Raw genomic sequence first — 14,079 nt, 5'->3', positions numbered from 1 at the left:
GTCCCATTTTTTTATTTGGGTAGTATATTTTAATAACAAAAAAATAATTTTGGCATAATTAATTTAAAGTAAAACTCAAGTGTGGCACTTTTATCCCTTTAATGATCTGTTCAACCATTAATTTCAATCAAAATATTTGAGTAAAATAAGCTGTATTTAAATAATCTTTTTTGGGCTGTATCTACTCACTGAATGGCATGTAGTGTTAAACTTAAAAAATATTGGTATTCTTACTTTAAGAAAACACCATTTCTAACTTGAAGCCAACAGAAGAAAAATCATGAATAATAAGTTGTATAAGTTGATTTTCTTGTTGAGATGATTACAGGGTTAAAGACGTGCTGCATGTTCCTCAGCACCATGAATCTCTCCTCTACTGGTCTAATACAGAAGTTATCTGAGGAAATATTTGTCCATAAATGAGTTTTTATAAATAATGGACGTGTCTTCAGGAGTTTTGCAGTCAATGAATTCCAAACAAATTTAGTGAAACGTTTTATTTGTGGTTCGAATGTAATGGGTAAAAATGGGAGGTAGATATCTGAACAATGTTAATGCTAATAATATTAAAACACCGCTGATGCTGCAGCTTTACTTTGTTCATCATTGTTAACTTACATCAGTGTTTTGGAGCTTCTGAAATGTCCATATTTGCGTGTGTTTGGGTGAACGACGCACTTTTAGAAAACTCCGATAGCTTTTATAGCACGTAATGCGCATGCGCATTAATGTGTTTAACCACCATCTAACTCACAAGAGCAGATTCACCAAACCAGCGTCACACATCTCACATCATTTACCTTCATTCTGTAGTAACGAGTAACGAATCTACATACAGCGAATGTAACGAAAATTTTTATACTCCAGTAAATTGTGGGCCAGTAATAGCTCAGTGGTTAAGGTACTGGACTAGTAAATAGAAGGTTGCCGGTTCAAGCCCCGCCACCACCAAGTTGCCACTGTTGGGTCCTGGAGCAAGACCCTTAACCCTCAATTGCTCATCGTGTTCCGCTCATTGTGTAAGTCGCTTTGGATAAAAGCGTCTGCTAAATGCTGAAAATGTAAATTACAAATACTTCAAAAAACTACTTAAGTACTGTAACGAAGTATTATTACTTCATTACTATACACCACTGCCCACAGGACCACCACAGAGCAGGTATTATTTAGGTGATGGATCATTCTCAGCACTGCAGTGACACTGACATGGTGGTGGTGTGTTAGTGTGTGTTGTGCTGGTATGAGTGGATCAGACACAGCAGCGCTGCTAGAGTTTTTAAATACCGTGTCCACTCACTGTCCACTATATTAGACACTCCTACCTAGTTGGTCCACCTTGTAGATGTAAAGTCAGAGACGATCGCTCATCTATTTAAGTTCATCATCTTCTAGACCTTCATCAGTGGTCACAGGACACTGCCCACGGGGCACTGTTGGCTGGATATTTTTGGTTGGTGGATGATTCTCAGTCCAGCAGTGACAGTGAGGTGTTTAAAAACTCCAGCAGCGCTGCTGTGTCTGATCCACTCATACCAGCACAACACACACTAACACACCACCACCATGTCAGTGTCACTGCAGTGCTGAGAATGATCCACCACCTAAATAATACCTGCTCTGTGGTGGTCCTGACCATTGAAGAACAGCATGAAAGGGGGCTAACAAAGCATGCAAAGAAACAGATGGACTACAGTCAGTAATTGTAGAACTACAAAGTGCTTCTATGTGGTAAGTGGAGCTGATAAAATGGACAGTGAGTGTAGAAACAAGGAGGTGGTTTTAATGTTATGGCTGATCGGTGTGTGTGTGTGTGTGTATATATACATAGAAAGTAATAAGTAGATCCCTGGCTACACGATTGAGCTTCAAACCTGGATTTTAAAGGTGATGGGCTAGTGTAACACACTGCTGCTTTTTACCATCTGTTCTGTGTCCTTAAATAATGACGAGAATATCCAGCAAACCCCTGAGTAAAATACGCAAATACTTTAAATTTCCTTTTTTATTCCATCAGACCTCAAATTGAACAAACTATGTAGTGCAAAAATCATGATTCCATTCACATATCATTAAGGTAAGGCACTAGTATCCACAACTGCAGTTTAATGATTCACCCGTCTGCTTCCAATCATTCGGCTTCAGTCCAGCCGTCTGCATGATGTTTATTCTGATGAGAAGTTAAAGTTCAGGTTATCGTGGCTCTGAACTGGATTTATTTGTACTTGTAGAAACCCTCGCCACTTTTCTTGCCCAGCTTGCCCTCTGATACTAGTTTGTTGAGCAGGGGGCTTGGAGAGAACAAGGGGTTTTCTGGCTCTGTCTCGTACCAACCTACAAAAAAACGACATTTTATGAATAATTATAATATTAAAACATAAGCAGAAGACCTATGAAAGGTAGAGAAGCACCACACTAACCATCAATGATGAATTTCGACGTGTCCAATCCTACATAGTCCAAGAGCTCAAACGGACCCATGGGGTAACCGGCGCCGAGCTTCATGGCTACATCGATGTCCTCTTTGGAGCCGTGTCCTAATAACACAAAACAAAACACAACAAAGATACATTTTATTTATTTTTCAAACAAACTGCACTCGGTTGTAAATGTAAAATTCTGTTTAGAGGAGACGGGAGCAAACCTCGCTCGTAAAGCCGCACAGCCTCCATCAGATAGGGCACGAGCAGCCGGTTTACAATAAAGCCTGGAGTGTCCTTACAGAAGATAAAACAATCATAATAACATGAAAAAATTGACCTAGAAAAGCCGATTAATAAAACTGATGGGCATCAAATTAGCTACTTGAACCAGTGACCTTCCGATTACTATATTTACATTTACACTTTATGCATTTAGCAGACACTTTTATCCAAAGCAACTTACAATACTGTGACAGTATAAGGGCAGTTGTAGCCTAGCGGTTAAGGTACTGGACTAGTAATCGAAAGGTTGCTGGTTCAAGCCCCACCACTGTCAGGTTGCCACTGTTGGGCCCCAAGTTTTGTTTAATTCTCATTAACTGCTTTATCATGGTCAGGGTTGCAGTGGGACTGATTTCACAGAAAACACTAGGCACAAGCCAGAAATACCCTGGACAAGGTGCCATTCCATCGCAGGGCTTCTGCCACCCCCAGACATAGCCAATCATGTCTGTGTAGACGCCTGGCTGACCAACAGCACCAATGAGATTCAAACCTGGAAATTCTAAAATGTATCTGCAATGCAAAAACTGAACCTCATTTGTGATTAGGGCAGCACAGCGGCTCAGCAGGTAGAACTGTCGCCTCACAGCAAGATGGTCCTTGGTTTGATTCCCAGGTGGAGCGGCCCCGGTCCTTTCTGTGTGAAGTGAGGTGAATTGGAGATACTAAATTGTCCATGACTGTGTTTGATATTAAAGTCTTGAACTGATAAATCTTACCAGTGTAACCAGTAACTCCTTGTCCTGTCATGAATGTAACCGAAGTGTAAAACATGACGTTAAAATCCTAATAAATCAATAAATATTTGTGATTATACTGCTGATTATATGATTCATAATGAACACTGCATTCAGTTCTTCACTCAGGTAGCGCAGTGGTCCAACGTGCTAGCACACCATTCTGGAGTGTTCAAACTCGCGGGTTCGGATCTCAGCAGAGCCACCAGGTACCCACACGAACACAACAGGAGTGTTTGACAGAGTGAAAGAAGGACTGCACAGACATGAGGAACACAAACTGATTCTTACTGTTTTACAAAACCTCAGGCTGTTGTATTCTACCTTAAATTACAACCATGGAATTGTGGGAGTACAGCATTAAGCCTACTGAACTGTGAAATAAGGAGAGTGGTTTCCTCATGCTGAAATCGCCTGTTGTGGCTTCGTAGAGCTTAGATTAATGAAACAAAGTTTCATGAAGCCACTTTAATCTTTTACTGTGTTTTATCTTCTCTCGTGTCCAAAAAGCGACACTGCAGAGCTTTGCATAATAAAATATATACTTACAGAACAATACATGCAAAAATAAATTTCACAATATTTCATTTATTTATTTATTTATTAGGATTTTAACGTCATGTTTTACACTTTGGTTACATTCATGACAGGAACGGTAGTTACTCATTACACAAGATTCATCAGTTCACAAGGTTATATCCAATTTAGTATCTCCAATTCACCTCACTTGCACGTCTTTGGACTGTGGGAGGAAACTGAAGCACCCGGAGGAAACCCACACAGACACGGGGAGAACATGCACACAGAAAGGACCCGGACCGCCCCGCCTGGGGATCAAACCCAGGACCTTCTTGCTGTGAGGTGACAGTGCTACCCACTGAGCCACCGTGCCTCCCCTCATTTCAGTACTGTCAGTCAATATTATCAATAGTGTTTATTAATTGAAGCTTGGCACTCAGTGGTACAGCCAGCAGAAAGGTGGGTTTGCAGTGCACCGTGTGAAAGGCGTAAATGCCACGGTAAGCAGCAATATGCACCGTGCCAAACGTTTATCATGTAAAAGCCTCCTGAATCAAACTATATAAAATTAACGTCTGTTTTTACTAATACATTTCCAATACAAGGTACAAACGTACAGAAAGCACATTTAAATCACTTACTTTGCAGGAGACTGGATGCTTTCCAAGTGCTTTGCTGAAATCAAGAAGTGCATTGAATGTTTCCTGGCTTGTTTGTGGGGTCTGGATCACCTGAGGGCAGGTAAAAACATTCCGCAATTAATGCAAAAACTTCCTCTCTAATCAAACACCTCTTCTGGTTAATCAGCTCCATCTACGTTCATCTGCACGCCCACCTACTACACATGAATATTTACTCACTCACTTTCTTAACCGCTTATCCAAACAGGGTCGTGGGGGGGTTGCTGGAGCCTATCCCAGCTTTTCAACGGGCGCAAGGCACACAGTAACACCCTGTACGGGGCGCCAGTCCATCGCAGGGCACACATACACACACCCATTCACCTATAGGGCAATTCAGTGTCTCCAATTAACCTGACTGCATGTTTTTGGACTATGGGAAGAAACCGGAGCTCCCGGAGAAAACCCACGCAGACACGGGGAGAACATGCAAACTCCAGAATTTGATTCTTGTTGCTTCAATGAATGTCATGTTTCAAGGGCGCTCAGGTGGCACAGCAGTCAAACGTGCTAGCACATCACTGCGGATTCGAACCTCTGACCTGGCCAGGTGTCCACACAAAAAACTCAAATGTTTTAACAGTTTTTAACTAGCTAAAGCTAGTGTTTATTATAGATAATTATTGACAGTATAATACAGTATTGCTGTCTAGTGGTAGCTATATATATTGCAAAGAGAGAAAAACAAAATGCCTACATTAGTTTTAAAACATATCTGGCAAGAAACGGGGGCAGGGTAGCCCAGAGGTTAAGGTACAGGACTAGTCTGGTCCTGGTCAGGTCAGGGTCCGGGCTTGTCTGGTTTCAACAGGAAATGCTGGACACAAGGCAGGAATATTCCTCTGGACAGGGTGCTAATACTGCTAATGTAGGGCAGTTGTAGCCAAGTGGTTAAGGTCCTGGACCAGGCAAGCCCAGACCCTGACCAGGACGAAACGATTGATGAAGATAAAGTAGCATTTGTACAATCATACCTACACATCTGCACATGAATATTTACTCACTCACCCAGCTTTTCAATGGGCGCAAGGCACACAGTAACATCCTGTACGGGGCGCCAGTCCATAGCAGGGCAGACAAACATACACGCCCCCATTCACCTACAGGGCAATTTGGTGTCTACAATTAACCTGACTGCATGTCTTTGGACTGTGGGAAGAAACCGGAGCTCCCGGAGGAAACCCAAGCAGACTCAGGGAGAACATGCAAACTCCACACAAAAAGAACCCGGACCGCCCCGCCTGGGGATCGGACCCAGGACCTTCTTGCTGTGTGCCGCCCCACATGAATATTTATATAAATATAAATAAAACACAAACAATAGCAATAATTAATATAGGTGGTAACCGTTACCTCAACAAGCTTCATCATTGGGACGGGGTTGAAGAAGTGGAGTCCTCCAAACCGATCTAAGCGGGATGTGGAACTTGCAATATCTGCAATGGGTAATGAGGACGTGTTGCTGGCAAAGATGGTGTGTCTGACAAGAACACAAAGTACATGAAATAGCTTAGATTAGATTTCTGTAAAAAAAACATACCAGTTACTACAACAGCTAGGTAACCAGCGAGAACATTCTAGAAGCCGAGTGCAGAGATCCAGTGGCCTTAGGTCAACTACATTTCCACAATCAGCAAGAAAAGACTTTTAAAGGAATGTATAATAACCACCATGAGCTGTCTGGCTCTGGGTGTTGCAGGACTACATTACATTTACATTCACAGATGCTTTTATCCAAAGAGACTTACAGTACTGTGACAGTATATTGTCTGAGCAATTAAGGGTTAAGGGCCCAACAGTGGCAACCTGGCAGAACACAACTGGAGTGTTTGATAGAGTGAAGGAAGGACGGCACAAACATGAAACTGATTCTCACCATTTTACAAAACCCTGAGCTGTTGTATTACACTTTATATAAGAACCATGGCATTGTGGGAGAAATACAGAATTGAGCCTAGTGAAGTGTTAAATAAGTAGACAGGTGCAAGTTTCTGCATAATGAAATCGCCTGTTGTGGCTTCGTAGATCTTCACTATAATTTTACTCATCCTGTTGTAGCATTGTTGTCAGGGTACTTGGCTAGTAATCAAAAGGTCACTGGTTCAAGTCCCATCCCTGCCAGGTTGTCACTGTTTGGCTCTTGAGCAAGGCCCTTAACTCTCAATTGCTTGGACAATATACTGTCACAGTACTGTAAGTCACTTCGGATAAAAGCGTCTGCTAAATGCTGAAGTCCTTAGATTAAAGAAAAAAAGTTTTATGAAGCCACTTTATTCTTTTACTGGGTTTTTTATCTTCTCATGCGTCCAAATGGCGACACTGCAGAGCGTCCATGTACAGATTAAAATACATTTCATAATAAAATATATACTTGTCTAAGCAATTAAGGGTTAACGGCCTTGTTCAAGGGCCCAACTGTGGCAACCTGGAAGTGGTGGGGCTTGAACCAGTGACCTTTTGATTACTAGTCCAGTACCTTAACCGCTAGACTACAACTGTCCCTGCATGCTAAAACAGTGTCGTCTTTGGTTGGATTAAAACAAACACTGGTGTGATAAATGTGAACGCTTCCTAATAACCCATCAAATAAGCAAACCGAGACCGAGAACATTTCTAACTAACTTCTGGTGCAACTTGTTTCAGGTATGATTTATTTATTAGAATTTTAACGTCACGTTTTACACACTTTGGTTACATTCATGACAGGAACGGTAGTTACTGGTTAAGTCTTTAATATCAAACACAGTCACTGACAATTTAGTATCTCCAGTTCACATCACTTGCATGTCTTTGGACTGTGGTAGGAAACCCACACAGACATGGGGAGAACACAGAAAGGACCCGGTCCACCTGGGAATCGAACCCAGGATCTTCTTGCTGTGAGGAGACAGTGCTACCCACCGAGCCACCGTGCCGCCCCATTTCAGCTAGGAACTCAATATAAATATAAAGGCATCTAAACAAACCAAACACTGGATGTGACGTCTCAAGATGCGACGCTAAACGCGCCGTGAGGAACAGAGTACCTTCTTTGGTGTGCAGCGGAGTTAGTTCTGGCTCTGAACATTAACTCCTTTATCCAGTTAACCACGTTTTACTGTTTTTCTAGTTGATAAAAATACCACCAGGTATACAGAACCCAGATAAGTGCATTAAGCCCAGCGTGGTGCATTGTTCTGACAACTGGCTTGCAAAATATACAACATACATGCATCATATCTCACCTTCTTTACTTATTTTGGTTCGATTGTAAATTTGTGACTGTAAACACTAAGCAAACCAGGACTGAAATGTAACAGTGGATCATTTTCTTGTTTGGTCTGGACCAAGGGAACCGAAAAACAAGTCTAAACCCGACCCTACACTAAAGATTATATCAATGATATTGTATTTTGGACTCACAAGACCGACTTTAGAAGTCTGAGGTTCTCACTTACTCTGGAGCCACTTTATCCAGTGCAGAAAAGAGATTCTGTTTCACTTTAAGGTTCTCCACGATGGCCTCCACCACCAGGTCAGTGCTGGGCACCACTGATGCAGCATCTGTGCTTGTGGAAACACTCTTCAGTACCTTCTGAACAAACTCTTCTCCAGCCTATAGAGAGAAAGATCATAAGTGAATGTACTTGTACATTTTAAAGCTTTAATGATTTTTGTTTTGAAATCCCAACCTCAGGTTTGTCAGCAAACTTCTTCTTCACCACTCTCTTAAGGCTGCTCTCTATGCCCTTGGTGGATTTCTTCAGAATGTCCTCACATGTGTCCACTAGCACCACCGTATGCCCAGTAACTGCAGCAACCTAGACAAGGACAAGCAGGATACCAAAAGTACTTAAACTTATTGTTCTTATTATCAAATTTTCTTAGATAAAATTACACATGGCTATGATATGTAGGTTTTCAAACAGCACCGCTGAGATTCGAACCCCAGATCCTCATATCTTTACCACAGCACCACCCAAACACAAAGTGAGGACCATAAACACAGTGACCATCACAGAGCCGATCACAAATATACTAAAAACCTTCGGGATAAACCTATTAAACCTGTTAAATGCGCTCCAGGAATTCCTGTCCATTGTAAGTTCATGTCCTTAGGCTAATTTAACTCACTGGGCACAAATTCTTACAGACACTTTCCACAAAAGTAGAAGCTGTTACAGCTGTGAAAGGGGGACCTTGATCATATTGCCCAAGATTTTGGAACAGGATGTCCAACAACTTCATAGTGAGATTGGCAGTTGTAGCCTAGTGGTTAAAATAACGGACTACTAATCGAAAGGTCACTGGTTCAAGCCCCACCACTGCCAGGTTGCCACTGGTGGGCCCTTGAGCAAGGTACTGTAAGCCTTAGCTCAGTGGTTAAGGTACTGGACTAGTAGTCCAGAGGTTGCTGGTTCAAGCCCTTCACTGCCGAGTTGGGCCCCTGAGCAAGGCCCTTAACCCTCAATTGCTCAAAGTGTATTCAGTCATACTTGTGTAGACAGTTGTAGCCTAGTGGTTAAGGTACTGAACTAGTAATCAGAAGGATGCTGGTTCAAGCCCCATCACCGCCAAGTTGCCACTTTTGGGCCCCGGTCTTATTCATTTCTTGCAAAAAAAATAAAATAAATAAATAAATAATAATAAATAAATATATATATTCTTGGATTGTTGTCTACTTAAACTAGAGTAGGGTAATGTCTACTATGAAAGCACTTTGGTTACATTCATGACAGGAACGGTAGTTACTCAGTACACAACGTTTATCAATTCACAAGGTTATATCAAACACAGTCATGGACAATTTAGTGTCTCCAGTTCACCTCACTTGCACGTCTTTGAACTGTGGGAGGAAACCGGAGCTCCCGGAGGAAACCCACACTGACATGGGGAGAACATGCAAACTCCACACAGAAAGGACCCGGAACCCAGGACTTCTTGCTGTGAGGCGACAGTGCTGCCCACTTAGCCACCGTGCCGCCCACTCTGGATATGAGTATCTGCTAAATGTTGAAAATGTAAATGCAAATCTATATGGTTATATAATAAGTTATATAATAGTATATTTTCTGCTGTATGCTTTATTGGAATTGAGCTTCATTTGTACTCATTATAGAGATTTTTTTATAAGCACTCCTTCCAATTTTGAAACAACTTTTAATACAATATTGTTAATATATAATGGGATAATATAATGGGATATAATGGGATAATACTTCATCCCATTATTATGAGATGAAGTATTACATTATTTTTAATTTTATTGTAACTAAATGTACACTGCCTGGCCAAAAAAAAAGGTCACACACTCTAATATTTGGTTGGACCGCCTTTAGCTTTGATTACGGCACACATTCGTTGTGGCATCGTTTCCACAAGCTTCTGCAATGTCCCAACATTTATTTCTGTCCAGAGTTGCATTAATTTTTCCCTCAAGATCTTGTATTGATGATGGGAGATTTGGACCACTGCGCAAAGTCTTCTCCAGCACATCCCAAAGATTCTCAATGGGGTTCAGGTCTGGACTCTGTGGTGGCCGATCCACGTGTGAGAATGATGTCTCATGCTCCCTGAAGCTCTCTTTCACAATCTGAGCCCGATGAACCCTGGCATTGTCATCTTGGAATATTCCTGTGCCATCAGGGAAGAAAAAATCCATTGATGGAATAACCTGGTGGTTCAGTATACAGTGGGGCCAAAAAGTATTTAGTCAGCCACTGATTGTGCAAGTTCTCCTACTTAGAAAGATGAGAGAGGTCTGTCATTTTCATCACAGATACACTTCAACTATGAGAGACAAAATGAAAAAAAAAAAATTCAGGAAATCACATTGTAGGATTTTTAAAGAATTTATTTGTAAATTATGGTGGAAAATAAGTATTTGGTCAATAACAAAAGTTCAACTCAATACTTTGTAACATAACCTTTGTTGGCAATGACAGGGGTGAAACGTTTCCTGTAAGTCTTCACCAGGTTTGTACACACTGTAGCTGCTATTTTGGCCCATTCCTCCATGCAGATCTCCTCTAGAGCAGTGATGTTTTGGGGCTGTCGCTGGGCAACACGGACTCCACAAATTTTCTATGGGGTTGAGGTCTGGAGACTGGCTAGGCCACTCCAGGACCTTGAAATGCTTTTTACGGAGCCACTCCTTCGTTGCCCGAGCGGTGTGTTTGGGATCATTGTCATGCTGGAAGAAATTAAAATTAAAATCTCATGATACATGGCCCCGTTCATTCTTCCCTTAACACAGATCAGTCGTCCTGTCCCCTTTGCAGAAAAACAGCCCCAAAGCATGATGTTTCCACCCCCATGCTTCACAGTAGGTATGGTGTTCTTGGGATGCATCTCAGCATTCTTCTTCTTCCTCCAAACACGACGAGTTGAGTTTTTACCAAAAAGTTCCATTTTGGTTTCATCTGACCACATGATATTCTCCCAATCCTCTTCTGGATCATCCATATGCTCTCTGGCAAACTTCAGACGGGCCTGGACATGTACTGGCTTAAGCAGGGGGACACGCCTGGCACTGCAGGATTTGAGTCCCTCTCGGCGTAGTGTGTTACTGATGGTAGCCTTTGTTACTTTGGTCCCAGCTCTCTGCAGGTCATTCATCAGGTCCCTCCGTGTAGTTCTGGGATTTTTTGCTCACCGTTCTCATGATCATTTTGACCCCACGGGATCGAGGGAGATTATCAATGGTCTTGGTATGTCTTCCATTTTTTTACAATTGCTCCCACAGTTGATTTATTCACACCAACCTGCTTGCCTATTGTAGATTCACTCTTCCCAGCCTGGTGCAGGTCTACAATTTTCTTCCTGGTGTCCTTCGACAGCTCTTTGGTCTTGGCCATGGTTGAGTTTGGAGTCTGACTGTTTGAGGCTGTGGACAGGTGTCTTTTATACAGATAACGAGGTCAAACAGGTGCCATTAATACAGGTAACGAGTGGAGGACAGAAGAAGAAGTTACAGGTCTGTGAGAGCCAGAAATCTTGCTTGTTTGTTATTGACCAAATACTTATTTTTCACCATAATTTACAAATAAATTCTTTAAAAATCCTACAATGTGATTTCCTGGATTTTTTTTTCTCATTTTGTCTCTCATAGTTGAAGTGTAGCTATGATGAAAATTACAGACCTCTCTCATCTTTCTAAGTAGGAGAACCTGCACAATCAGTGGCTGACTAAATACTTTTTGGCCCCACTGTATATCAAACACAGTCATGGACAATTTAGTGTCTCCAGTTCACCTCAATTGCACGTCTTTGAACTGTGGGAGGAAACCGGAGCTCCCGGAGGAAACCCACACTGACACGGGGAGAACATGCAAACTCCACACAGAAAGGACCCGGACCGCCCCACCTGGGGATCGAACCCAGGACTTCTTGCTGTGAGGCGACAGTGCTACCCACTTAGCCACCGTGCCGCCCACTCTGGATATGAGTATCTGCTAAATGTTGAAAATGTAAATGCAAATCTATATGGTTATATAATAAGTTATATAATAGTATATTTTCTGCTGTATGCTTTATTGGAATTGAGCTTCATTTGTACTCATTATAGAGATTCTTTATAAGCACTCCTTCCAATTTTGAAACAACTTTTAATACAATATTGTTAATATAACTTTATTATGAGATGAAGTATTACATTATTTTTAATTTTATTGTAACTAAATATACACTGCCTGGCCAAAAAAAAGGTCACACACTCTAATATTTGGTTGGACCGCCTTTAGCTTTGATTACGGCACACATTTGCTGTGGCATCGTTTCCACAAGCTTCTGCAATGTCACAACATTTATTTCTGTCCAGAGTTGCATTAATTTTTCCCCAAGATCTTGTATTGATGATGGGAGATTTGGACCACTGCACAAAGTCTTCTCCAGCACATCCCAAAGATTCTCAATGGGGTTCAGGTCTGGACTCTGTGGTGGCCAATCCATGTGTGAAAATGATGTCTCATGCTCCCTGAAGCTCTCTTTCACAATCTGAGTCTGATGAATCCTGGCATTGTCATCTTGGAATATTCCCGTGCCATCAGGGAAGAAGAATCCATTGATGGAATAACCTGGTGGTTCAGTATATTCAGGTAGTCAGCTGACCTCATTCTTTGGGCACATAACGTTGCTAAACCTAGACCCTGACCGACTGCAGCGACCCCAGATCATAGCACTGCCCCCACAGGCTTGTACGGTAGGCACTAGGCATGATGGGTGCATCACTTCAGCCTCCTCTCTTCTTACCCTGATGCGCCCATCACTCTGGAACAGGGTAAATCTGGACTCATCAGACCACATGACCTTCTTCCATTGTTTTAGAGTCCAATCTTTATGCTCCCTAGCAAATTGAAGCCGTTTTTGCCGGTTAGCCTCACTGACGAGTGGTTTTCTTAAGGCTACACAGCTGTTTAGTCCCAATCCCTTGAGTTCCCTTCACATTGTGCGTGTGGAAATGCTCTTACTGTCACTATTAAACATCCCTGAGTTCTACTGGAGTTTTTCTACCATTTGATTTCACCAAACGTTTAAGTGATCGCCGATCACCATCATTCAAGATTTTTTTCCGACCACATTCCTTTCTGGAAGATGATGTTTCCCCCCCACTGTCCTTCCACTTTTTAATAATGCGTTGGACAGTTCTTAACCTGATTTTAGTCGTTTCAGCTTCTCCTTAGATGTTTTCTCTGCTTGATGCCAATAATTTGATCCTTCTGAAACAGATTAACATCTTTTCCACGACCACAGGATGTCTTTCCACATGGTTGTTTAACAAATGAGAAGCTACTCACTGCATCAGTTAGGGTTAAATAACTTGTTGCCAGCTGAAACAATCACCCATGCAGTAATTATCCAATAGGAGGCTCTTACCTATTTGCTTAGTTAAATCCAGGTGGCCAGGCAGTGTATAATGTAAAAAACACCTTACTGCATTATGTGCAAAAATCTTATTTACTTCTTATTTATCTTACTGGATGAAGATTTCATTACATTATCAGCAATTTATTACATTATGTTCAGTTATTACATTACATGTAGTTATTACAGGCTGACACCATTCCTACTGTGTGGGGTATTTAACCTGAAAGTCTAACCCTATAGGGGTCACCTTTGTGTAGAAACGTAACAGCAAAATGCACAAACCATAAAACAAACACACATATTACAGGTCACTAAATCACAGCAGTGCAAAATTAAAACATTAACCTTTATACCAATACTCACAGAGTACAGCCACCCTGCTGCACGTTAGCCGTTAGCATGCTAAGCTTCCTAACCAACGGAGCGCACTTAGCACTTAGCATTTTCAATATTATCCTACCTGTGCGATTCCTGCGCCCATCAATCCTCCTCCAATCACAGTAACATGTTTAATGGCAGCATTTCGGACAGCAGAGGAGCTCAGAGATCTGCAGATCTGGTGTGTGAAAAACGCCATGACTGTGTGACAGCGGTTGA

At 41.8% G+C, this 14,079-nt stretch overlaps 1 protein-coding gene across 1 annotated transcript; it reads right to left on the bottom strand.

Annotated features, from left to right (window-relative positions):
- Positions 1 to 1,987: 1,987 nt before the first annotated feature.
- hadh (hydroxyacyl-CoA dehydrogenase) lies at positions 1,988 to 14,079 on the bottom strand. Its single transcript, XM_062995304.1, has 8 exons — positions 13,943 to 14,079; positions 8,310 to 8,438; positions 8,076 to 8,233; positions 5,992 to 6,118; positions 4,600 to 4,689; positions 2,642 to 2,714; positions 2,418 to 2,534; positions 1,988 to 2,331 (listed from the first exon to the last, which is right to left on the bottom strand). Exons 1-8 carry the CDS (start codon positions 14,057 to 14,059, stop codon positions 2,213 to 2,215), a joined length of 930 nt encoding a protein of 309 aa, XP_062851374.1. The 5' UTR covers positions 14,060 to 14,079; the 3' UTR covers positions 1,988 to 2,212.

Source organism: Trichomycterus rosablanca, chromosome 5, assembly GCF_030014385.1.
Source record: "Trichomycterus rosablanca isolate fTriRos1 chromosome 5, fTriRos1.hap1, whole genome shotgun sequence".
Taxonomy (NCBI): domain Eukaryota; kingdom Metazoa; phylum Chordata; class Actinopteri; order Siluriformes; family Trichomycteridae; genus Trichomycterus; species Trichomycterus rosablanca.
This window is presented reverse-complemented; position numbering and strand designations above follow the sequence as displayed.